We start from the raw sequence: 27,045 nt of genomic DNA, 5'->3' as shown, positions 1-27,045 counted from the left end.
TATCTAATCTCGTGTACTTATCTACGGATGAACGGCTCACAGCATCCCGAGCCGAATCGTTACACATTGTCTAATCATCGTCGTTGCCCAATGATCCAACGACGGATACCCGATCACCAAGCTCCGGCCAGTTCTAGGCGACGCTGCCTAGCCCTCATGGTGGCCCGTCGCCAGCGAGACACACACCACCCGCTACGATGTGATATCCTCTACTTCTACCGATGCCAAATGAAGCGGAGGTGATGGCGAACAATGTGGATGGGTCCTTACCGGCGATTGGTGCGCTATAGACCCCCAGCCACGACCGCGAGTAGCTATACGGCGATGGAATCACTGCGATGAGTGATTACCATCCGCAAGGTCGTCGATCTCGCCAGGAAACAGCGCGAACGTCCCCTTGTGGCTCGGCGCAGCACCCTGGTTCGATCCCGCACGCCGAGCAACGTTGTCGATGAAGTTTTGTGGCGGCGATTTTCCTCTGTTCCGCACGGCGGCGCTTCGGTGGTGATGCCTTCGGGGCGCTTCCAAGGGTGTGGGTGCGGTGCCGATGAGATGGCGCAAAGTGCGGGGGCTTCTTATAACTAGCTGGCCAATCGCACCAGGATACGGCAGTTGCAATTGCCTCCCCGCGGTTGTTACGTGTTTGGGAGATGAACAGTGGCCGAGCCCCCGCACGTCAGTGACCCGGAACACGCACGACGTGGATGAGATGCGCTAGCAAGTGGGGGCTGCCCGGCAGTGACAGGTGGTGTGTGCGAGGGCACTGGCCGGTTTGGCCCACCGGTCGGCGTGCGGGATGATATTTGGATCGTGCGCGCGTGGAGTAAAAAGTGAGATGGGTCGAGCTGGGCCATGCGGGCAAGGGAGAGGGGTTGGCTGGCTAGGCCGACTAAGGTAAAAAGGGCCCACGAGACTGCTGGTTGTTTTTCCTTTTCTTTTCTATTTTATTTTACCTATTTTAAATCAGATTCAAATTCAAATTTTGAATTAAAGTCAAATAGAGTTCAACCTTCAAGTGAGTTCAAGTGAACAAACAAAAATATCCAGCATGAGGTGCAAAATTATAATTTTATTTATTTATTCATTTATTTAAAATATATGCCTTAATGATAAATCACACTAAGGAAAAAATTATTTCTCAATAACAAAGGAACTACTTAACCCACTTAAATTCACATTTTAGGGTTTACAAAGAACAGGGCCGCCAGGACGCCAACGAAGGCGGGGAGAAAGAATAACGGGGAGAGGAGAATATCTCAGGGCAGACAAAGAGAGACAAATAAGAATAGGAGACGATGGAGCTAGATAAAAAAATTAGGAGGAGCTAAATTAAACCGCTACAACAATATAATCCCGCTGAATCACCAACAATATACATATATAATAGTTTGCACGTTTTAAATTTAGGAAGAGCATCAGTAAGACTCTATTGATTCGAGAGCCGTAGTAAGCCGATAATAGTTTGCACGTTTTCAATTTTGGAAGAGCTTCAGTGAGACTCTATTGATTTGAGAGCGGTAGGAAGCGGAAGTCACACCCGCCCCATCTCTAGATCCGGTACTGGCTGCCAGATGTGAGGCAAAGGTGATGAAAACGTGGACGCAGTCACGCAGGGACAGGAAGGCAAGCCGGGATTTAATAATCATGATCAATAGAGCTCGATGCCAAATCTTGAAGGAAATATAAAACCAGTTTAAGACGTGGTCTCAATTTTTTTTTCCAAAACACGAATCTATACTACCTATTAAGACTCTAAGGGGTAGGCTGTGTCCCCTGGTTCTGCCTTCGGTGAATCTAAACCGTTCTTTGCCTTCGGTGAATCTAAACCGTTCTTCCACGCACGATGCAACCGCGCTCTGACCCTAACCCGCTCGTTCCCCTCCCCCTCCTCTCTTTCTCTCTCGAGCTTGACTCCCCCGCCGCCCCTTCCCGTCCCCACCCCCACCCCGACGCCGTCCGCTCCCCATCCACCATCCCAGCGCGATGGCTGGGAGGACCGCGCCCGCCTCCCTCCCCTCCTTCTCCCTCACGCCCGACTCCCTCGCTGCCCCTTTATCCTGGATCTCGTCATGGACGCTACCACGACCAACGGTTCGACGGAGCAGGCGCCGCACTCTGCGCCACGGGACGGAGCCCGTCCCCACCCGACACCGGCCACCTCCACCCCGAGCCCCTCCGAGAAGTGAGTGATTTCCATTTCTTCGATTGGATGGCGCGCGGTCGGGCCTCCGCACCTCTCTGTCCCCCTCCCCTCCCGCGGCGACAGCTTCCTCTAGGAGATGAGCGCGCCCGCCCCCGCGCGCACCACCACCACCATGCGTCCACGCCCCTCGTGCACCTTCTCGCCCGAGGTACGCACCCTGCACCCTACACCCTGTCAAACCCTAGCTATTATCTACTGGGTTTCTTTCTTGGTGTTGATAGTTTGTTGGAGATTAGGCGTTTGATTTCCTTTACAAAATAGGTTCAGTTTGAAATTGCGGCCAAAGCAATGTTTTCATGTGGTTTCATCAATTTTAGTTTCTATATTTACATGTGTTTGATTGTCCCTTGCCCTCGTTTAGATAGAGATTTCTATCAAGAGTATAGAAAGTTGGTGCCTGACAACTAGCTGCTTGCATTCATCCACCCCCTACTCTTATCTTGCAAAAGCCCACTTCTTGTGTTTTGCTTGTATATATATTAGGCTGGACCAAAGTGCGGTTAAGTAACCTCTAACAAATTGTCATGACATGAGCTGATTAGCGGTCTATTGTAAGCCCGCTCGGACTTACGAAAGTGGAGGTCACATTTCCATTCCACCAATGCATGTAGATTTTGGTTCAGACTTCCATCAGTGAATGAAAAAAGGAAAAGCAAGAGAGAATAGCAAGTACTTATATCAGTATAAAAATATACCAATGGGTAGTGAGCCTGCAACGTTGTGTACGTATACATGGGGAAAATATTTGGTTTGTGGCTTGTGTGAAAGGACAATTTAGGTTTGTATTCTATATCTGAGGACCATTCATAGCTTTCAGATTTTGTTATAATTGTCATCCCATGGTTCTGCTCGGAACAACTCTTTCTCCAGGATTGTTTTGGGACTGGTCATTGCGGGCATGTTGAGGGTATTTAGTTAAGCAATTTTGTTATTATTTTAGATTGAGTACATCAACTCGTTGGTTGCTTACATTTTCTTGGTCCCTAGAGCTACTCACCTCGCTGGTTGTTTACATTTCCTTGTTCCTGGGATCCACTTTCCTAAAATGAATCTGTTTTAATCTTGTAACTGGAACTGGTGGATATTTTGATAGGGAAATTACGATGATTGATTTCTGGATTTGAGTTTCAGATTTTTTTTGCTTGTACTGGCCTCTTGAGATTGGAAGACTGGCGTTGTTGTGGGCTTGTGGCATAGGCTTCCTTTGTGGGTCTTTTTCTCATCTGATGTAAACAATATTTTTTAGTCTGGTAACGGTGCAAAGGCAAATGGGGCATCATCACATATCTAGGTCGTATTTTCGACAGACAGATATAAAACGGAGTGGGAATGCCTCGGTAGGATTGATTACTCTGTTTATTTTACTAAGAACGGAAGACTAAATCCATTATTAATTTTCTACTGTTGGATAATATCTTTTTTGCAGATTGATATCATGTCCAAGTTCTTCAAGCTGATGGTGGTAGGTGTTTTGCTTTGCTACTTTCTCATTGTTGAAGTTGTCTCCATGTTGTATTCACTAAAGAACCCCTATATTATTTATTTTGGAACAAACCTTTTTTGTTATGTCCTAAAATGAGATCGAGCAAGAGCATTTTTCCTGTGGGTTGAGTAAATCTAGATTTTTGCTTTGCATGATGAGACAATCCAGAGAATGTATACCAATTATGATGTGTGCCTTTTATATTTATCTACATTACCCAATATAGCATATTATTCTTTGCTATCTTAGTCTATTATTACTCATGATATGACATATTATTCTTTTTGCTTCTTGAAATAATTTAACCATAGTTCTTGGAGATGCTAGGATTCCAATGCGAGACACTGTCATCTGTTGTAGTGTCGGCTATATGCGTTCTACTCCTTTGCTCGATAAAGCACCTATTTCATATCTTTAGCAGTTGTCTTATGTCACTGTCGGTATCATATCCAAATTTGTATCCTTTTGTATGGTATGATAAGTCCAAAAGCTCTAAGATTTTTTTTTGTCTTGTGCAGGTTCTACAATTAATGAATGATGTGAACCGAAGTGTTCAAGATGCAGCTATCTCTTGTATTGAGGTTAGTTAATTCCATATTTGATATTGTCTGTGTATGCCTACTTCAGCCAACATTGTGTTTTTTCTAGACCCATGGTGACTGGTATGATCTCTATTTCTATTGGACTTGTTCAATTTCCCAATAGTTACATCCCATATTTACAAGCTGGAGAGATTGAAACATTTTTTATAACATCTTATCTATTAAAACTCCATGTCGTTTGCTCCACCAGGGGCTTCCAGTGCGCTTTTTTCCCTCGATCTCGTGTGATCTGAGTGTGAGAAGGTTGTTAAAATGTGCATCTACTCATATTTTTATTTTTACCAGATATGTGTCTAAATTTTCTTTCTTGTGTTTTAATACAGGCTTATAGTGTGCTTGAGGTTCTTCGACCTCTCTATAATTCCCCTAAGATACTGGAACAAAAGGTAACTGTTGCGATATATGTCAATCTTCAATTTCGTTGTCGCTTAGCAGTTGTTGGGCTTTGGTACCCGGTCTGTAATTTTGCTGATGCACCAGCGACACATATTTATCATTGTTTATTTTTTAATCAATAACAAAGCACAGGTACAATATAATCTTATATAGCTTTTAAGGTATGTAAACATCCACTTTAGTGATGCTAACAAATGTATAAAATAATAATTATTGTTTTTCATAGCAATATATTTTATCATATTACATCTTAGTTCATGCTACCTGGATGTAAATGTGGTGCGGTTTAGTTTAGTAAGATCTTCACTAATCACTACATAGTGCAGCACTGGGCTGTTAATATTTTTTGTACCATGTGTCATAAGCATGAGAGGTTGCCTGTAGAGTACCGATGCTTTATTGCAGTCTTCCTCCTCGTCTGCCCCAATGTCGGCAAGTCAGCCCTCTTCAACAGGTGAGAGGCACCTTAGGAAGGCATCGGTCATTGCCTCTCGCCTGTAGTTTCTATGTTGCTATGAGGGGTGGTGGCATTTCCTCAAATACGTTGCATGTATCACTGTAACTGTTCTTCCCCTTCCGTTACCATTAACCCATGCATCTAATTACTTGTATATTTTACGTTACCGTTTTCCTGTTCTCAACATTTCAGATTCTAGATGATGGTACGACAAATTATTTTAGGAGTGCTTTGACATAATTTAAAGCTTGGAAGGGAGCTTTCTATGATTTATTTTCCTGACTGTTTCGTCACATGTTCTTTCCCTAGATGAAAGTATTGATTTATTTTTGGTTCTGCAGGATCATTGCGTCTCTGCGAGCTAATCAGGTTGGGATACTTTGTTATGTTTGGACAGTTCTATGATTGGGAACTGTGCAGAATGTGACAGCATTTCTTATTTTAATGTGCATTGCAGTTCTGTGAGCGTCTCCCTAGCCCCAATGGCGAGTCAATTGTTGATTGCCATCAGATCTCAAAGATGCCAAATCTTGCATTCACCATAGCAAACAAGATTTTCACCTTAACACCAGAGCAGGTAACTCCCTACTTACAGTTTCTTCAGTGTTTGAATTAGTAGTGAAACATTGTCTAGGGAACCATGATCTCATTTTCAAAGTTACAGTTCATTTATTGGATATTCTTTGGTGCAAACATATACTTCTTCTATTTCTCTTGAATCCACTGATTGCCTTTGTGCTGCAGTACATAGTGAAGTTGGAGCAAGCAGGACAAACTATCTGCATCAGTGGGTTTATGGCATTTGACGTACCGCCTCCTCGTGGTCCTCTCTGCTACGCTGAACATATCTGTACTACTCTTAAGTGTGCAATGAGGGCGTCCACCGAGGGAATCACCGTGCCCCCGCTCGCCCCCTCCACGCCCGTGCATGTCTGCGTCCGCCCCCTTCGTCTCCCCGCAATGGACGCGTCCCTACCTCATGTCTACAACGACAACTAGGTGCGTCCTGCCTGGTCCGATCTGCTCAGTTTCGCCATCCCGCTTGTTTCGTGTTTGTTTCTTTGGTGGAGTTTTGATCGAGTGTTTGCTTTTTCTTGCATGGAAAAGCATCGCCACAAGAGTTTGTTCTGGTGCTCACATTGGTAAGTGTGGAACTTTCACCACAGGTTAAACATGAAGACAGTGATCACCGTGCCTGAAAGTCGCCTAGAGGGGGGGGTGAATAGGGCGAAACTGAAATTCTCAAAAACAATCACAACTACAAGCCGGTTTAGCGTTAGAAATATAATCGAGTCCGCGAGAGAGGGCGCAAAACAAATCGCAAGCGAATAATGAGGTAAGACACGCGGATTTGTTTTACCGAGGTTCGGTTCTCCCAAACCTACTCCCCGTTGAGGAGGCCACAAAGGCCGGGTCTCTTTCAACCCTTCCCTCTCTCAAACGGTCCCTCGGACCGAGTGAGCTTCTCTTTCTCAAATCACTTGGGAATCAAACTTCCCGCAAGGACCACCACACGATTGGTGTCTCTTGCCTCAATTACAAGTGAGTGTTTGATCACAAGAAAGAATGCCAAAGAAAAAGAAGCGATCCAAGCGCAAGAGCTCAAATGAACACAACAAATCACTCTCTCTAGTCACTAGGGCTTTGTGTGGAGTTGGGAGAGGATTTGATCTCTTTTGGTGTGCTTTGCAATGAATGCTAGCTCTTGTATAGTGGTTGGAAGTTGGAAGACTTGGATGCAATAAATGGTGGGGTGGTTGGGGTATTTATAGCCCCAACCACCAACTTGACCGTTGGTGGAGGCCATCTGTTCGATGGCGCACCGGACAGTCCGGTGCACACCGGACATGTCCGGTGCCCCCGCCACATCATCAGTGCCGTTGGAAATTGACCGTTGGAGTTCTGACTTCTGGGCCCGCCTTGATGTCCGGTGGCGCACCGGACATGCACTGTTCACTGTCCGGTGCGCCGGCATGGGCGATTCTGACTTCTGCGCGTGCTGCGCGCGCATTAAATGCCGTCGCAGGTAGCCGTTGGCGTGAAGTAGTCGTTGCTCCGAGGACGCACCGGACAGTCCGGTGTACACCGGACAGTCCGGTGAATTTTAGCGGAGCAGCTGAAGTGAAAACCCGAGGCTGGCGAGTTCTGGAGGCCGCCCTTCCTTGGAGCACCGGACATGTCCGGTGTGCACCGGACAGTCCGGTGAATTATAGTGGAGTGGTCACCGGAAATTCCCGAAGGCGAGCAGTTCGGAGTTGGAGTCCCCTGGTGCACCGGACATGTCCGGTGGCACACCGGACAGTCCGGTGCGCCAGACCAGAGGAGCCTTCTGTTGCTCCTTTGCTCTTGTGTTGAACCCAACACTTGGTCTTTTTATTGGCTAAGTGTGAACATTTTGCACCTGTATAACTTATTCACTAGAGCAAACTAGTTAGTCCAATATTTGTGTTGGGCAATTCAACCACCAAAATTATATAGGAACTAGGTGTAAGCCTAATTCCCTTTCAATCTCCCCCTTTTTGGTGATTGATGCCAACACAAACCAAAGCAAATATAGAAGTGCATAATTGAACTAGTTTGTATGATGTAAGTGCAAAGGTTGCTTGGAATTGAGCCAATATAAATACTTACAAGATATGCATGGATTGTTTCTTCATTTTTAACATTTTGGACCACGTTTGCACCACATGTTTTGTTTTTGCAAAAATCTTTTGTAAATCTTTTCAAAGTTCTTTTGCAAATAGTCAAAGGTAAATGAATAAGAGTTTGCAAGGCATTTTCAAGTTTTGAAATTTTCTCCCCCTGTTTCAAATGCCTTTCCTTTGACTAAACAAAACTCCCCCTAAATGAAATCATCCTCTTAGTGTTCAAGAGGGTTTTGATGATTCAAAATGAAAAACTATTTTCTCCCCCTTTTGAACTCAATAAGATACCAATTGAAAAATACTCTTGGAAAATACTAAGTTTTTGAAATTGGTGGTGGTGCGGTCCTTTTGCTTTGGGCTCAACCTTTCTCCCCCTTTGGCATGAATCGCCAAAAACGGAATCATTAGAGCCCTTCGAAGTATTTTCTCCTCCTTTGGTTATAAAATAAATGAATGAAGAGTATACCAAAGTTGGAGAGATGCTTGGAGTGACGGCGAAGGATGAGTAGTGGAGTGGAGTGGAAGCCTTTGTCTTCGCCGAAGACTCCAATTCCCTTTCAATATACCTATGACTTGGTTTGAAATACTCTTGAAAACACATTAGTCATAGCATATACAAAAGAGATATGATCAAAGGTATACTTGTGTGCTATGTGTGCAAACTAGCAAAAGAAATTTCTAGAATCAAGAATATTGAGCTCATGCCTAAGTTTGGTAAAAGTTTGTTCATCAAGTGGCTTGGTAAAGATATCGGCTAATTGATCTTTAGTGTTAATGTATGAAATCTCGATATCCCCCTTTTGTTGGTGATCCCTAAGAAAATGGTACCGAATGGCTATGTGTTTAGTGCAGCTATGCTCGACGGGATTGTCGGTCATTTTAATTGCACTCTCATTATCACATAGCAAAGGGACTTTGGTTAATTTGTAACCGTAGTCCCGCAAGGTTTGCCTCATCCAAAGCAATTGCGCGCAACAATGGCCTACGGCAATATATTCGGCTTCGGCGGTAGAAAGAGCGACCAAATTTTGCTTCTTTGAAGCCCAAGACACCAAGGATCTTCCCAAGAACTGGCAAGTCCCCGATGTGCTCTTTCTATTAATCTTACACCCTGCCCAATCGACATCCGAATAACCAATCAAATCAAATGTGGATCCCTGAGGGTACCAAAGCCCAAACTTAGGTGTATAAGCCAAATATCTCAAGATTCGTTTTACGGCCGTAAGGTGTGATTCCTTAGGGTCGGCTTGGAATCTTGCACACATGCAAACGGAAAGCATAATGTCCGGTCGAGATGCACATAAGTAAAGCAATGAACCAATCATCGACCGTTATACCTTTTGATCCACGGACTTACCTCCCGTGTCGAGGTCGAGATGCCCATTGGTTCCCATGGGTGTCTTGATGGGCTTGGCATCCTTCATCCCAAACTTGTTTAGAATGTCTTGAGTGTACTTCGTTTGGCTAATGAAGGTGCCCTCTTGGAGTTGCTTTACTTGGAATCCTAAGAAATACTTCAACTCCCCCATCATAGACATCTCGAATTTCTGTGTCATAATCCTACTAAACTCTTCACATGTAGACTCGTTAGTAGACCCAAATATAATATCATCAACATAAATTTGGCATACAAACAAGTCATTTTCAAGAGTTTTAGTAAAGAGTGTAGGATCGGCTTTTCCGACTTTGAAGCCATTAGCAGTAAGAAAATCTCTAAGGCATTCATACCATGCTCTTGGGGCTTGCTTGAGCCCATAAAGCGCCTTAGAGAGCTTATAGACATGGTTAGGATACTCACTGTCTTCAAAGCCGGGAGGTTGCTCAACATAGACCTCTTCCTTGATTGGTCCATTGAGGAAGGCACTTTTCACGTCCATTTGATAAAGCTTAAAGCCATGGTAAGTAGCATAGGCTAATAATATGCGAATTGACTCAAGCCTAGCTACGGGTGCATAGGTTTCACCAAAATCCAAACCTTCGACTTGGGAGTATCCCTTGGCCACAAGTCGAGCTTTGTTCCTTGTCACCACGCCATGCTCATCTTGCTTGTTGCGGAAGACCCATTTGGTTCCTACAACATTTTGATTAGGACGTGGAACCAAATGCCATACCTCATTCCTAGTGAAGTTGTTGAGCTCCTCTTGCATTGCCACCACCCAATTCGAATCTTGTAGTGCTTCCTCTACCCTGTGTGGCTCAATAGAGGAAACAAACGAGTAATGTTCACAAAAATGTGCAATACGAGATCTAGTAGTTACCCCCTTATGAATGTCGCCGAGGATGGTGTCGACGGGGTGATCTCGTTGGATTGCTTGGTGGACTCTTGGGTGTGGCCGCCTTTGCTCTTCATCCTCCTTGTCTTGATCATTTGCATCTCCCCCTTGATCATTGCCGTCATCTTGAGGTGGCTCATTTGCTTGATCTTTTACTTCATCAACTTGAGCTTCATCCTCATTTTGAGTCGGTGGAGATGCTAGCGTGGAGGAGGATGGTTGATCTTGTGCATGTGGAGGCTCTTCGGATTCCTTAGGACACACATCCCCAATGGACATGTTCCTTAGCGCTATGCATGGAGCCTGTTCTTCACCTATCTCATCAAGATCAACTTGCTCTACTTGAGAGCCGTTAGTTTCGTCAAACACAACGTCACAAGAAACTTCAACAAGTCCTGAGGACTTGTTAAAGACTCTATATGCCCTTGTGTTTGAGTCATATCCTAGTAAAAAGCCTTCTACAGTTTTAGGAGCAAATTTAGATTTTCTACCTCTCTTAACAAGAATAAAGCATTTGCTACCAAAAACTCTAAAATATGAAATATTTGGCTTTTTACCGGTTAGGAGTTCATAGGATGTCTTCTTGAGGATTCGGTGTAGATACAACCGGTTGATAGCGTAGCAAGCGGTGTTGACCGCCTCGGCCCAAAACCGATCCGAAGTCTTATACTCATCAAGCATGGTTCTTGCCATGTCCAATAGAGTTCGATTCTTCCTCTCCACTACTCCATTTTGTTGTGGAGTGTAGGGAGAAGAGAACTCATGCTTGATGCCCTCCTCCTCAAGGAAGCCTTCAATTTGAGAGTTCTTGAACTCCGTCCCGTTGTCGCTTCTAATTTTCTTGATCCTTAAACCGAACTCATTTTGAGCCCGTCTCAAGAATCCCTTTAAGGTCTCTTGGGTTTGAGATTTTTCCTGCAAAAAGAACACCCAAGTGAAGCGAGAATAATCATCCACTATTACAAGACAATACTTACTCCAGCCGATGCTTATGTAAGCAATCGGGCCGAATAGATCCATGTGGAGTAGCTCAAGCGGCCTGTCGGTCGTCATGATGTTCTTGTGTGGATGTTGGGTTCCAACTTGCTTCCCGGCTTGACATGCGCTACAAATCCTGTCTTTCTCAAAATGAACATTTGTTAATCCTAAAATGTGTTCTCCCTTTAGAAGCTTATGAAGATTCTTCATCCCAACATGGGCTAGTCGGCGGTGCCAGAGCCAACCCATGTTAGTCTTAGCAATTAAGCAAGTGTCGAGTTCAGCTCTATCAAAATCTACCAAGTATAGCTGACCCTCTAACACTCCCTTAAATGCTATTGAATCATCACTTCTTCTAAAGACAGTGACACCTACATCAGTGAATAGACAGTTGTAGCCCATTTGACATAATTGGGATACGGAAAGCAAATTGTAATCTAAAGAATCTACAAGAAAAACATTGGAAATAGTATGGTCAGGTGATATAGCAATTTTACCCAGTCCTTTGACCAAACCTTGATTTCCATCCCCGAATGTGATAGCTCGTTGGGGATCTTGGTTTTTCTCATATGAGGAGAACATCTTTTTCTCCCCTGTCATGTGGTTTGTGCACCCGCTGTCGAGTATCCAACTTGAGCCCCCGGATGCATAAACCTACAAAATAATTTTAGTTCTTGACTTTAGGTACCCAAACGGTTTTGGGTCCTTTGGCATTAGAAACAAGAACTTTGGGTACCCAAACACAAGTCTTGGAGCCCTTGTGTTTGCCCCCAACAAATTTGGCAACTACCTTGCCGGATTTATTAGTCAAAACATAAGATGCATCAAAAGTTTTGAATGAAATAGCATGATCATTTGATGCATTAGGAGTTTTCTTTCTAGGCAACTTGGCACGGGTTGGTTGCCTAGAGCTAGATGTCTCACCCTTATACATAAAAGCATGGTTAGGGCCAGAGTGAGACTTCCTAGAATGAGTTCTCCTAATTTTGCTCTCAGGATAGCCGACAGGGTACAAAATGTAACCCTCGTTATCCTGAGGCATGGGAGCCTTGCCCTTAACAAAGTTGGATAAGTTCTTTGGAGGGGCATTGAGTTTGACATTGTCTCCCCTTTGGTAGCCAATGCCATCCTTGATGCCAGGGCGTCTCCCATTATAGAGCATACTTCTAGCAAATTTAAACTTCTCATTTTCTAAGTTATGCTCGGCAATTTTTGCATCTAATAATGCTATATGATCATTTTGTTGTTTAATTAAAGCCAAGTCATCATGAATAGCATTGATATCAACATCTCTACATCTAGTACAAATAGAAACATGCTCAACATTAGATGTAGAGGGTTTGCAAGATTTTAGTTCTACAACCTTAGCATGTAACATATCATTCTTAGTTCTAAGGTCGGAAATAATAGTATTGCAAACTTCAAAATTTTTAGCCTTAGCAATCAAATTTTCATTTTCTACTCTAAGGCTACCCAGAGACTCATTCAATTCCTTAATCTTTGCAAGCAAATCATCATTATCATTTCTAAGATTGGGAATTGAATCAATACAAACATGAGAATCAACCTTAGCAATTAATCTAGCATTTTCATTTCTAAGGTTGTTAATGGTCTCATGGCAAGTGCTTAGCTCACTAGACAATTTTTCACATTTTTCTACCTCTAGAGCATAAGCGTTTTTAATCTTAACATGTTTCTTGTTTTCCTTGATTAGGAAATCCTCTTGGGAGTCCAAGAGATCATCCTTTTCATGGATAGCACTAATTAGCTCATTTAATTTTTCTTTTTGTTCCATGTTAAGGTTGGCAAAAAGGTTATGCAAATTGTCTTCCTCACCACTAGCATTATCATCACTAGAGGATTCGTATTTAGTGGAGGATTTAGATTTAACCTTCTTCTTTTTGCCATCCTTTGCCATGAGGCACTTGTGGCCGACGTTGGGGAAGAGGAGTCCCTTGGTGACGGCGATGTTGGCGGCGTCCTCATCGTCGGAGGAGGAGTCAGTGGAGCTCTCGTCGGAGTTCCACTCCCGGCAAACATGGGCATCGCCGCCCTTCTTCTTGTAGTACTTCTTCTTTTCTCTCCTCTTTCCCTTCTTGTCGTCGCCCCTGTCACTGTCACTAGACATAGGACATTTTGCAACAAATGACCGGGCTTACCACATTTGTAGCAAACCTTCTTGGAACGGAATTTGTAATCCTTCCCCTTCCGTTGCTTGAGGATTTGGCAAAAGCTTTTGATGATTAAGGCCATCTCCTCATTGTCGAGCTTGGAGGCATCAATTGGTTGTCTACTCGGTGTAGACTCCTCCTTCTTCTCCTCCGTCGCCTTAAATGCCACCGGTTGTGCTTCGGACGTGGAGGGTTCATCAAGCTCGTTGATCTTCTTGGAGCCCTTGATCATACATTCAAAGCTCACAAAATTCCCGATAACTTCCTCGGGGGTCATTTGAGTATATCTAGGATTACCACGAATTAATTGAACTTGAGTGGGGTTAAGAAAAATAAGTGATCTCAAAATAACCTTAACCACCTCGTGGTCATCCCATTTCTTGCTCCCAAGGTTGCGCACTTGGTTCACCAAGGTTTTGAGCCGGTTGTACATATCTTGTGGCTCCTCCCCTTGGCGAAGTCGAAAGCGACCGAGCTCCCCCTCGATCGTTTCCCGCTTGGCGATCTTTGTTAGTTCATCACCCTCGTGTGCGGTCTTGAGGAGGTCCCAAATTTCCTTTGCATTCTTCAACCCTTGCACCTTGTTGTATTCCTCTCTATTTAGAGAGGCCAAGAGTATGGTTGTGGCTTGTGAGTTGAAGTGCTCGATTTGGGCCACCTCGTCCTCATCATAATCCTCATCCCCTACGGATGGTACCTGTGCTCCAAACTCAACAACATTCCATATACTTTTGTGGAGTGAGGTTAGATGAAATTTCATTAAATCACTCCACCTAGCATAATCTTCACCGTCAAAAGTTGGCGGTTTGCCTAATGGAACGGAAAGTAATGGAGTATGTCTAGATGTACGAGGATAGTGTAAGGGGATCTTACTAAACTTCTTGCGCTCTTGGCGCTTAGAAGTTACGGAGGGCGCATCGGAGCCGGAGGTCGATGTTGATGAAGTGTCGGTCTCGTAGTAGACCACTTTCCTCATCCTCTTGTGCTTGTCCCCACTCCGATGCGGCTTGTGAGAGGAAGATCTCTCCTTCTTCTCTTTGTGGTGAGAAGAAGATTTCTTCTCCTTCCCTTTGTTGGAGGAGCTCTTCTTCTTCTCCTTCCTTTTGGTGCGGGACTCTTCCGATGAAGTGCTCCCGTGGCTTGTAGTGGGCTTTTCGCCGGTCTCCATCTCCTTCTTGGCGTGATCTCCCAACATCACTTCGAGCGGTTAGGCTCTAATGAAGCACCGGGCTCCGATACCAATTGAAAGTCGCCTAGAGGGGGGGGGGGTGAATAGGGCGAAACTGAAATTCTCAAAAACAATCACAACTACAAGCCGGTTTAGCGTTAGAAATATAATCGAGTCCGCGAGAGAGGGCGCAAAACAAATCGCAAGCGAATAATGAGGTAAGACACGCGGATTTGTTTTACCGAGGTTCGGTTCTCTCAAACCTACTCCCCGTTGAGGAGGCCACAAAGGCCGGGTCTCTTTCAACCCTTCCCTCTCTCAAACGGTCCCTCGGACCGAGTGAGCTTCTCTTTCTCAAATCACTTGGGAATCAAACTTCCCGCAAGGACCACCACACGATTGGTGTCTCTTGCCTCAATTACAAGTGAGTGTTTGATCACAAGAAAGAATGCCAAAGAAAAAGAAGCGATCCAAGCGCAAGAGCTCAAATGAACACAACAAATCACTCTCTCTAGTCACTAGGGCTTTGTGTGGAGTTGGGAGAGGATTTGATCTCTTTTGGTGTGCTTTGCAATGAATGCTAGCTCTTGTATAGTGGTTGGAAGTTGGAAGACTTGGATGCAATGAATGGTGGGGTGGTTGGGGTATTTATAGCCCCAACCACCAACTTGACCGTTGGTGGAGGCCGTCTGTTCGATGGCGCACCAGACAGTCCGGTGCACACCGGACATGTCCGGTGCCCTCGCCACGTCATCAGTGCCGTTGGAAATTGACCGTTGGAGTTCTGACTTCTGGGCCCGCCTTGATGTCCGGTGGCGCACCGGACATGCACTGTTCACTGTCCGGTGCGCCGGCATGGGCGATTCTGACTTCTGCGCGCGCTGCGCGCGCATTAAATGCCGTCGCAGGTAGCCGTTGGCGTGAAGTAGCCATTGCTCTGAGGACGCACCGGACAGTCCGGTGTACACCGGACAGTCCGGTGAATTTTAGCGGAGCAGCTGAAGTGAAAACCCGAGGCTGGCGAGTTCTGGAGGCCGCCCTTCCTTGGAGCACCGGACATGTCCGGTGTGCACCGGACAGTCCGGTGAATTATAGCGGAGTGGTCACTGGAAATTCCCGAAGGCGAGCAGTTCGGAGTTGGAGTCCCCTGGTGCACCGGACATGTCCGGTGGCACACCGGACAGTCCGGTGCGCCAGACCAGAGGAGCCTTCTGTTGCTCCTTTGCTCTTGTGTTGAACCCAACACTTGGTCTTTTTATTGGCTAAGTGTGAACATTTTGCACCTGTATAACTTATTCACTAGAGCAAACTAGTTAGTCCAATATTTGTGTTGGGCAATTCAACCACCAAAATTATATAGGAACTAGGTGTAAGCCTAATTCCCTTTCAGTGCCCCCGCGAGATACGGGCAGAGATCTAGGGCGACGGCCATGGCGAGCTTTGGACTCGCCTACCCCATGTCTACGAAGACAACCAGGTGTGTCCTGCCCGGTCCGATCTGCTTAGTTTCTCACATTGACACGAGGTCGGTAATACCGACTCTTCTTATTAGAGGGGAGGGGAGTGCACAGCTTGGGCTGCATCTTTAGAATGTTGCCTTCCCTGATAACATGGCTGATATTCATCTTTGGGAAGAGATCACTGTCTTCATGTTTAACCTGTGGTGAAAGTTCCACACTTGCCAATAAGAAGCATGTTTCTTTAGGTTAAAGTGAACTGAATACAAGGGATGAATGGAATGATTGCAGAGTTGTATCATAAGTGGTCTCTCGGCATGTCGATGTAATGCACATTATTAACTAATTTAATAATTTTATATGGAAGAAAACTAGGTCCATGTAGTGTACAATGCATTCTCATAAATATCGCATACACTTGAATTGCATATTCCACACCTGAGACTCGCTGAGTCCAAGAGGTCCAAGTTGTCAAGGAATTGAAGAACTGAACTGTCCAAATGGTGTTCTGACTGGTACTACAGTTAAAAAGTGGTGATCATTTTTTCACATCTCATCCTTGTCTATTAAAATGATTGATTGTGAAACTAAGACAAGGCTAAATATTTACCATTGCAATACATATCATAAATTGTTCGTATTAATTTTTTAATGATGTAAAAAATCGTAATTTTTATTATAGCTCCTGTTCTTATTTTATTCTATACCAGTCTTGTAGCTTACAACCTAAGAAAATTTAGGTAGGAAATCAGGCACTTTATATTGTGATGTTATTTGGGGATGTAGAACTGTGGAACTAAATCTTTATATGAAATGCTTTGACTTTTGGAATGTGATGCTATTTGGGGATGCAGAACTGTGGAACTAGATCTTTATATGAAATGATTTGCCTTTTGTGACCGATCATTCCACTTATAGAGTACTTCAAGTACATATTATATACTTATAATAATGCATAGGAATCTGAAATTTAGTTGGCGGATGAGCATTTTTTAGCAGGGATTATAAGGTGTGTTTCTTAGGTTTTGATACTAAAGTAACATTTTTTTGTGGGAACGGTCCATTATACTGGCTTACTAGACCCTTTTGTGTTATTCGGACGTTGCACTTCTACTAGAAACTAACCCACCCCTGCCTTAATAGTGACATTTTACCACACATATTTTGTATATCAAAGCGATGTTTATGTTTTTCAGAATTTTTTTGCCACGTGATCATACATTATAATCAGTTTCTCTTCGCCTTACAAGAGCCTCTACATAATCAACCAATCCTGCAGCTGTGAAACTGAAGAACTGTCAGCCATGTCACAAATCCAAAATTGTTAAACAACAGCTGTATGTGTTGGACAATCCATCCATCCATCAGGAAACCATACCAGGATCTATTGAACCAGCAGTTTTCGCGATTGAGGTTTGGCCACCAGTTTTGATGTCGCATATTACCATAGGTGATTATGAAGATTGCCTATTTTCTAATGAGAGCCTCAACTTACAGGTGTCATATTCCAAAGAAGCTTTATTTGCACAAAACAAACAGACAGTTGCATAGATGGTATTACCTTTACAAATGCAAGGACATAGGAATATATGAGTTAAAATCCTTTGTGTTGTTCGCTTCGGATTAAAGCCAGTTGTTTGAGACAAAAACACTGTAGTAGAAGCCAGTACATATTAAAGTCAAGCGAATAGGTTGTAATCTTCTTTCTTTTCAGGAGCTTTTGATGGTGAGGACTAAGGAGGCAGCAGCCCACACCTATGATCTTGCAGCGCTCAAGTACAGGGAATCAGACTGCAAACTGAACTTCCCAGTAAGTTCAGAGAGTTCAGCATGCACTTGTCCTTGTTTCAGTACTGTGCTTTGCTGCTAATTCTATTCAATGTGTAGCTTATGATATGTTTTATAAACAGATTTTAAGCGATTAACATGTTTATATCTTCACATTCTCATTGTTTTAATTTACAAATCATTAGGCAGGCAACATATATGTCCATTTTTTTCCAATCCTATTAATTTGGGGTTATAGAAATGCTCGTACATCATCCCTCTTTGTTAGGAGTAGCTAGGTAGTAATTTAAGTACATGGCCCAGTTGAATAGTCGAACCTTGTAAGTATGGCAGTGATATAGTGATACCTTGCCTGATTGTAGTACATGAGGTTTCTTGTGCAGCAGCTAGCCGCGAGTGACTGTGGGTGAAGCTCCTACGGGCGGATTTTGGCGTGAAGCGCCTCCGCCTGCACGGCCACATCGAGGGCTCAATCGACGACGCCAGGGCCAAGCCTAAGGTGGAAGATCTGGTGGTGCCAACTAGCAGCTATGGCGCCATCGTACGCCAGCGTCATGTTCCGCGCTCAGCCACTCCAGGAGGACGGCCGCTCCACGCACGCCCTCCGCCTTTGCGCCTTCTTCTCTCTAACCCAGGGCTAGTGCCCTCCCCATCCACCTTGCCATCCACCTGTTCGAAAGGGAATGGGTCTGGGCTGGTCAGACTTCCATGGTCTAACCCAGGGCCGCGGATGAGCTCACCGAGCAGCAGGCCAGGCAGCTCAACTTCGACCTCGATTCGGCCTACAGTGCCTTCTTGGCTGCGCTGCCCGCTGCTGGTCTGTAACCGAGCAAGGATCTACCAGCTTGATTTTTATTTGGTTGGTTCGGTCTATTATGCTTTTGACACTGGAGCACTACTCTCCACTACTGTAGTACTATAGATATCTGTAATTTCGGTACTGCTATTTGTTGTCAATAAGAAAGTTTTGTTTTCCTTTGTATACAGTAAATATGTTTATTGCATGGTATACATTCACATTACAATGCTTGCAAATGGCCTGTTTATTTGGGTACATTTATTCTATTCTCTGTGGAATATATGAAGTGATAACTGTATAATATATTGTTCTCTCCCATTATATGTCATTATCTTTGTACTTGATGGAGCCATGAATGATCTATTTTCTTCTTTGGGTTACAAACAATATAAATGAAGAAGAATGGCATAGTTGACAACTTGGGGTGTTCTTTGAGTGGTTGAAGCTCATTTGATTTGGGAATTAGCTGTTCATAAACAGTGGGACATTATGCTCACTACCTTGTACTTCACTTGCTAATAATCATGTGCAACAGCTACCACCTTATCTATTACTCAATTGTATTGATCTTGTTGATAATAAACAGAAAATATAATTCAAATTACTATTATTTCAGTTCCTGACACAACTTCATAATAGCAAAATCTTGTGTTTGAGTTTTTGACTGCAGATCAGTAACGCTCTGCTCTCTAGATGTGCATTTTTATTGTGCTATTTTGTCTGCTGATGACAAAAGTGCTGAGTTTATACTGACCTGATTCTTGTCAATGAGTTCTGCAATATTTGTATGTTATATGCATTACCGCATGATTTATGCATGATGCCATGTATGGTAGGAATGTAGGATGTTTGCATATGGCCTGTTCATTTGGATATATTTCTTACCGTTGGGTTATATAAATCAGTAAGTGGAAAATATATAGTTGTTTCCTGTAGGCCTCATGATCTTTCTATTTGTAAGAATGATGCAGTTGGTATTGTTGATATGTGCTATTGGTTTTGTCGATTCCTTTTTGTTCTCTAGATCAGTTGTAATGAAAATAGAGAACCTATACCTGCAGTGCACTCAATTATAGTATGGTTTGTCATCTTTGAATGTTCTTTGCAATAGCTGACCTGCCTGCTTTTATCAGAAAAATCATATTCAATGTCTGCTATTGGGATTGTTAACCCTTGCAGTTTGCAAGTCCAGTATGTTCCAACATTGATACCCACCCTAACAGATGCCCCCTTTTACTGATTATATGTTGTGAGCTACTAGCAGTTAGCCAACTTATTTTATTTTAGGATGTTATGAAACCACTAGGAACTGTTCCAATGATTTTTTGGTAGACCTGCATGTAAGAATAAGAAGTAGGCACTGTTGCCTATTAGTTTACTTTGAATCTTTATGTTTAATATTATTTGGACAACGACTATTATGCAAATAGTCATTAGGTGCAAACATATTTGCATGACTCTTGGTCCGTTATCTCTACTGCACCATATGTATGCAACGAGGGCGTCCACTCGACGTCACCATGCCCCCGCCCCCGCCCGTCCGCCGCCATCGCGCGGCACCACCAACTGTGCCCGAGTCCCCGCCTCCACACCTGTCCCCACGCGCGGCGCAGCAGAGCCATCAACGCCTTTCCCCAGCCGGCTTCAACGCTGATGGAGCCATCCTCGCGCTGAATCCTCGCCGCAATCGACGCCGCGCCTCCCATCTACGCCCGCCTCCACACCCGTCCCCACACGCGACGCAGGCCGAGCCATCAGCGCCCTTCCCTAGGCCGCCTTCAACGCCGTCACCACGCGCGGTGCAGGCCGAGAGCCATCCTCGCCCCAAATACTCACAACAGTCGACGACCACCTCCCATCTACGCCCGCCTCCACACCCGTCCCCACGCGCCGACTTTCGTCACCGACCCACTCCTTGAGTAAGCGTGTGAGGCACCCTGGTCCATGGGCGGATTTCGGCGTGAAGCGCCTCCGCCTGCACGACCACATCGAGGGCTCAATCGACAACGCCAGGGCCAAGCCTAAGGTGGAAGATCTGGTGGTGCCAACTAGCAGCCATGGCGCCATCGTACGCCAGCGTCATGTTCCGCGCTCAGCCACTCTAAGAGGACGGCCGCTCCACGCACGCCCTCCACCTTTGCGCCTTCTTCTCTCTAACCCAGGGCTGGTGCCCTCCCCATCCACCTTGCCATCCACCTGTTCGAAAGGGAATGGGTCTGGGCTGGTGGTGGCAGCAGATACTTCGTCGATGTCGGCACAAAAAGGCATATTTGAGAACTATTGTGATCCTGGCATCTAGGTAATGAATTACTGATACTATATTTCTGACAGGTTGACTCTTCAGGTCAATCTAGGAGTGTATGTAGCAGATGGAAAATATGAGCTATCGTTTTTGCATTAAATTGTTCCAAGTTTCAAGTAGGCATTTTAGTTTCTTTTACTTATTTTTATACTGCTGAATTTGATGCAAAAAAGTCTCCCCCTCTTTAGATCTACTTCCCTTGTACGTGAATTCCTTTTATTCATCAGACTTTTTCTTCTCTTGCACGCCATTAATGGCAGCAGCGATCTCTTTTCTCGACGCCCTCGCCTCTCTCTGCTGTATAAAATGCAAGATCACGGTCTTCTTCCCCCACCTCAACCGAGCCATATCCCCTGCTCGCTTCTCCTTTTTGCATCGCATGTTACTTGCTGCCAGCTCGACGTACGCCCTCCGTTCGCGACGCCGAAAGTCTCGCTGTTCATGTGCACCCTCTGTTCGCGACGCTGGAAAGCCGTTGCCATCGTCCAAGTTCGTCATCATCACTAACTGTTGCGTGGTCGAGCCATGTGCGCCTGATGTCTGAAGCTGTGCCGAGTGTCGCTTCTCCTTCGTACGCTGCTCCACGTCAAGCTCGCTCGCGTCGTGATCTTCTACTTGTCGTCACGACGCCGTGGTCGAAGCCCCGATGTGCTCCTCTGCCCTGCTAATGTTTCAAGGTACAAATTTTGCATATCATACTGATGTTTGTCGTTCCGTTTCTATATTTCATATAAATTTTTTACTACCGTCGCAACGCACGGGTACCTACCTAGTACGATCATATATGAGTCGAAGTTGAAGGCTCCAAGCGCTACCGATTTTCACGTGAGTCCCAAAACCGATAGCGGAACAAACAAGGGGCTAAACTGCAATAAGAACTTTCCCCTCGGAACTCACCGGCTGGCGGCTGCAGGGTCGACTTCAATACTTCATCCAAGCTCCATTTTCTCTGAGGAAGCGAACCTTCCCTTTCCCCAGGCACAGATCCGGCTCTCCGCCGCCGCTATGGCCGCTCGCCGCCTCCTCCTGCTCCTCGCCGTTGTCGCCGCGTCCCTCCTGGCTGCCGACGCGCGGCCGTGCCACGGCTTCCTCGTCGCCATCCCGTCCGATCCCAACCCCGACCCCAGCAGAGGCTACGGCGCCGTCAACCGCCACCTCGGCGCTCCCCACGTCGCCACGGTCATCACCGTCTTCCGCGTGCGCCGCCTCGGTCCACACGTCCCCCACGGCCACCGCAACCACCACCACCTCCATTCTATCCCCGCCAACGTTCAGATCCATCGCCCCGATCTCCTGCACCCCGCCACGGCCGCGGCCGCCGGGCCCCAGGAGCGCGTCAGGGACATACTCGTGGTGGTCGTGGGGCTCCTCTTCGGCCTCGCCTGCGGCGCGCTCACCGCTGCCTCCGTGTACCTCGTCTGGTCCATGGTCGCCGGCGCCGCCGCGGCTTCCCCGTACGACGAGCTCTATGAGGACGAGGACGAGTCGTCTGACACCGAGAGCCCCAAGAAGGTCGGATACGTCATCATCCAGGAGCTCGAGGTGCATGAAGGCGGTAAGAAGTAGGCCCAGATCTAGTGGCGTTCGTGCTCCCGGCTCCCGGGTGCTAGGGCAAGTTCCTGTAGTGGGATGACCTATTGCCATATGATTATGTGTTGAGTGAATCTTAATGTCTGTATGACTATGTAGTGGGTGGCTGGGACTTGGGAGCCTTAGGGTTTTGCCCTCCATGTGAATATATGATCGTGAAGCACGCTTAAGCTACGAAATGTGTTTGTTTCTGATGAACTTATCAATCAATTTCATGCGCCATTGTGAAATGTTCTTCTCAAACACTGACATTTGATCTGGTGTCTAATGTGCTGTGGCCTGTACTCCAGAACAGAGTTCTCCCTGCTTATTTTTGCCAGTTTTGTGTCCCACTTATTGGTGTTATGCAATGACTTGTCTTTCCTGATGCACCGAAGCTTGGCTGATGGGTTCGTTGAAGGTTATGTGGTTTGGGTATGCTCGCTTGCTCGTGTGTGGACTAATAATGGACTAGCTGATAGGTAGTTCTGAATTTGTGGATAATCCGTTTGTTTTGTTAATATGTTATCACCGACAAACTATTTATTGATTTCAGTGTTCTCTGCATTTTCATATGCCAATCTTCGATTTGTGACTGTAATATGGTAGTCAGGGGGTGGTTACATTATTGACAACAGCCCAACATGTTGTAATCAGGTTATATCATTTGACATGTTAGTTGAAACTATTTGGCATTCATATCGTTTGATGCACTTATGGCCACGAGCACAAAATATTTGCATCAGACATGTTTAGCTGAATTAGTAGTGAAAATTTTTGTGGATGATAGTCATGGTTTTTAAAGCGGTAAGGCGGTCCAAGGCGTTGGACCACCGCCTGGACGCCTAGGCGAGGTAGGCGGGCAAGGCGCCTAGGCGTTAGACCACCACCCGGACGCCTAGGCGACGCCTTAAGAACAGTGATGATAGTCATCTTCGCAATGCGCTGGTATAGTTCTATAACAGGGTAGTCATTTTGAGGATGCAGATTAGTGATATCATATGGTGGTTGGCCTTAGATTTGCTATGTCTTGAAGTGTTGTCTATGCTTTTGTTTGAGATTTCAGAGTGTTGTCGGTTATGCTTTTGTATCTGTTTGAGCAGTTCGTTATTGATGAGCTATCACCGGAATTTCATTTTTTTAGTTCAGTCTGAGCTTAAATATTGTCCTTGGCTGCATCCAAACTATTTGTTCTGAAATATATGTTATATGATTCGTCAATTTGCATTCCTCAAGTCAGGAATATGTGAGGGCTTGTTTTCAGAAACTGTTTTTGTGAGCCCTCAGATTGGTTTCACCGCAGAACCCACAATGTGACGTGCGTGATCTCGCACAATGCCAGTTGTGCCTTGTGTGTCACTGTGTGCGTCAAAGACAGGAGGAACCTGAAAAACGCATCCTCTTTTTAGGGCAATCTGAATTACGTCCTGCAAGTTTGGAAATAAACTTGAACCAGCAGGTACGCACAAATGACCATCAGATATGGCTAAATTGAATAATATTGTAACTGTCAGGGACCTGATCTTTCTGAAGCACCAATGTGTAGCATAGAAAAAGAAATATCAACCGAGTAAAATGCAGTCTCTGTCCATAAACTTTTAAAGTATGTTTTTAATGTTAAAGTATGTTTCTTAAGTGTCTATTCACGCGTGGTGGTCTGTTGACCGTGTCGACCCATCTCTCCTTCCCATGCTGTGACACGCCACCGGCTTGGAACAACTTATGGCTTCCCTCCAGGGTTGTTCCTGATAACTCGGGGACCTAAAGCAAGACTTAAAATAGAACAACTCCTTATTTTAAATACTCAAATATGTATAAAATTATTCACCATAAGTATATATATAATATGGTTATCTTAAAATTTTCTTAAAACATGTCTTGATGTGAAGTCATTGATGATGATATCAATATCAATTTTATCCACTAATATCTTCTCGATATATAAAGTAGTCAAACTATTTAGTTTTTAGCGACATTTTAGGTCTTAAATAATTCTTCAGTAACTTCAACTTTAAAAAGCTCCTTCAACTTTAGGTGATACAACAATCATAAGCACAATTGTAGGTGTCACAAACTCGTTTGAAAAGCGTTCTACTAATGGTGGCACCACTAGGTGATGCAAGACGAGACACATGAATCGTTGTACGTGGGCTAAATACTATAAATCAGTTATTTATCATAAAGATCACTTAAAAGCTAAAACTAAATATTGAATATGTATAGTACTATGTTACTGATCTGATTTACGAGCCATGGTGGCGTGGACCACGTGACCAACAACTAATTTTGACTTCCAAAACGGCGAGATAATGTAAAAACTTTGTATTACCTTTCAACTTGAAAAATATCAATTACAGGTAATTACTATACCTTATCACTCATTGTCTTCCCACTTTCATTCTTCCTTTATACGGCATCTACAAAACCTTGAAACAAACTCACTTCTTTATGAATAGTACTCCATCGATGCTTCAATGATGACCAATTGCGCTCTGATTCAAATGTCTTATTGTCATGAAAGTATTTTTCAACTCTTTCCCAAAATCTACCATCTTTTTGATCCCTTCCAACAACAGCATCTTTACTAATATAAGATATGATAAAATCAACAATATATCTTCAGCTTCATTGAAATTCTGGGAACGACCCTTTGGTTTTGACTGTGAAATCATGTCGTTCATTGGTGGGGACTCGGACTCCATAACTTCATTTTCGTTTCCCATGTTTTCATCAAGGATAAAAACATCATCGTTGTCCCGGTTCAGTAGGTTAGTGTCGGGGACCATAATTAGGGGTACCCTCAAGACTCCTAATCTCAGCTCGTAACCGCCATCAGCACAAAGCTGCAAAGGCCTGATGGGTGCGATTAAGTCAAGGCTCAGTCCACTCAAGGGACACGATCTCGCCTCGCTCGAGCCCAGCCTCGGGCAAGGGCAGCCGACCCCGCAGGAGTTACGTCTCGCCCAAGGACCCCCTCAAGCAACGGACACACCTTCGGCTCGCCCGAGGCCCAGTCTTCGCCAAGAAGCAACCTTGGCCAAATCACCACAACGACCGACCGTATCGCAGGAGCATTTAATGCAAAGGTGGCCTGACACCTTATCCTGACACGTGCCTTTCAGTCGACAGAGCCGAAGTGACCGCAGTCATTTCGCCGCTCCACTGACCAGCCTGACAAAAGGACAGCGCCGCCTGCGCCGCTCCGACTGTTGTGCCACTCGATAGAGTGAGGCTGACAGCGGCCAAGTCCGGCCTTAGGCGCCATAGGAAGCTCCGCCTCGCCCGACCCAGGGCTCGGACTCGGGCTCGGCCCCGGAAGACGACGAACTCCGCCTCGCCCGACCTAGGGCTCGGACCCGGGCTCGGCCCCGGAAGACGACGAACTCCGCCTCGCCCGACCCAGGGCTCGGACTCGGGCTCGACCCCGGAAGACGACGAACTCCGCTTCGCCCGACCCAGGGCTCGGACTCGGGCTCAGCCCCGGAAGACGACGAACTCCGCCTCGCCCGACCCAGGGCTCGGACTCAGCCCTGGCCTCAGCCGACGGTCTCCGCCTCGCCCGACCCAGGGGCTCGGACTCGACCTCGGCCTCGGAAGACAGACTCGACCTCGACCTCGGAGGAGCCTCCGCCTCGCCCAACCCAGGGCTCGGACCGACCACGTCACAGGAGGGGCCATCATTACCCTACCCCTAGCTAGCTCAGGCTACGGGGAACAAGACCGGTGTCCCATCTGGCTCGCCCCGGTAAACAAGTAACGATGGCGCCCCGCATGCTCCATGACGGCGGCGGCTCTCAGTCCTCTTACGGAAGCAAGGAGACGTCAGCAAGGACTCGACAGCCCCGACAGCTGTCCTTCCGCCAGGCTCCAGCGCTCCTCCGACAGCCATGACACCACACGAACAGGGTGCCAAAACCTCTCCGGCTGCCACGACGACATGTACTTAGGGCACTAGCTCCTCTCTGCTAGACACATTAGCACACTGCTACATCTCCCAAATGTACACCTGGACTCTCTCCTTACGCCTATAAAAGGAAGGTCCAGGGCCCTCTTACAGAGGGTTGGCCGCGCGGGAAGGACGAGACGGCGCTCGCATAAGCCTCTCGCTCCCTCCCGCGTGGACGCTTGTAACCCCCTACTGCAAGCGCACCCGACCTGGGCGCGGGACAAACACGAAGGCTGTGGGTTTCCCCTTTTACGCCTGTCTCCCTCCGGCTTTCTCCCCCCTTCGCGCTCCGTCTCGCGCCGACCCATCTGGGCTGGGGCACGCGGCGACAATTTACTCGTCGGTCTAGGGACCCCCCGGGGTCGAAACGCCGACAGTTGGCGCGCCAGGTAGGGGCCTGCTGCGTGTTGACGAACAGCTTCCCGTCAAGCTCCAGATGGGCAGTCTCTAGCAACTTTTCCAGCCCGGGACGATGCTCCGTTTCGGGAGTCTTGAGTTCATGTCCCTCGACGGCAGCTACGACATGATACTCCTTCCCCCGCCGCGCGACAGCGACAATGGCGGTCGACAACCCGCCCGCCGGCGGCGGAATCGATGACGTCTTCCCCACGTGGCGGAAGAACAACATTCGGGTTTGTCCCGTCCCCTCCCCCGCCGACGGAGGAGGAGGCGGGGCAACCAAGGCCAAGCAGGAGGCGGCACCTCGTCGGCTGTCGAGCGAGTCGACGGCGTCGGTGCCCCAACGGGGGACACGCCGGGCATCGACCTCGCGTCTGAGACGAAGACGAGCGTCGTTTCCCCGCAACAC

The 27,045-nt window shown here is 46.1% G+C and overlaps 2 protein-coding genes and 1 long non-coding RNA gene across 9 annotated transcripts; all 3 read left to right on the top strand.

Annotated features, from left to right (window-relative positions):
- Positions 1 to 2,359: 2,359 nt before the first annotated feature.
- LOC109939445 (uncharacterized) lies at positions 2,360 to 3,672 on the top strand. The gene is made up of 2 exons (XR_002261902.3): positions 2,360 to 3,540; positions 3,630 to 3,672. It is a non-coding gene; the product is annotated as an uncharacterized lncRNA (long non-coding RNA).
- Positions 3,673 to 4,204: 532 nt separating this feature from the next.
- LOC103626149 (uncharacterized) lies at positions 4,205 to 18,628 on the top strand. 7 transcript variants are annotated; one of them, XR_004849389.1, is made up of 8 exons: positions 4,205 to 4,267; positions 4,479 to 4,531; positions 4,612 to 4,674; positions 5,334 to 5,510; positions 5,599 to 5,718; positions 5,886 to 6,140; positions 17,548 to 17,643; positions 18,005 to 18,628. XR_004849389.1 is itself a non-coding variant. In XM_035958981.1 (7 exons), the coding sequence occupies exons 1-6, from the start codon at positions 4,217 to 4,219 to the stop codon at positions 6,138 to 6,140; spliced, it is 570 nt and encodes a 189-aa protein (XP_035814874.1). In that variant the 5' UTR covers positions 4,210 to 4,216; the 3' UTR covers positions 6,249 to 6,367. The 7 variants fall into 7 exon arrangements, 1 of the variants encoding a protein (XP_035814874.1); XR_004849387.1 differs by having other exon boundaries at positions 4,210 to 4,267; positions 5,483 to 5,510; XR_002262209.3 differs by having other exon boundaries at positions 4,225 to 4,267; positions 4,335 to 4,531; positions 4,612 to 5,138.
- A 2,907-nt stretch (positions 18,629 to 21,535) lies between these two features.
- On the top strand, positions 21,536 to 22,555 carry LOC100276959 (uncharacterized). Its single transcript, NM_001150647.2, has one exon. The coding sequence runs from the start codon at positions 21,728 to 21,730 to the stop codon at positions 22,286 to 22,288; it is 561 nt and encodes a 186-aa protein (NP_001144119.2). The 5' UTR covers positions 21,536 to 21,727; the 3' UTR covers positions 22,289 to 22,555.
- Positions 22,556 to 27,045: the final 4,490 nt, after the last annotated feature.

Source organism: Zea mays, chromosome 5 (assembly GCF_902167145.1).
Source record: "Zea mays cultivar B73 chromosome 5, Zm-B73-REFERENCE-NAM-5.0, whole genome shotgun sequence".
In the NCBI taxonomy this organism is placed as follows: domain Eukaryota; kingdom Viridiplantae; phylum Streptophyta; class Magnoliopsida; order Poales; family Poaceae; genus Zea; species Zea mays.
The sequence above is the reverse complement of the archived record's forward strand: the minus strand, read 5'-3'. Positions and strand labels throughout refer to the sequence as shown.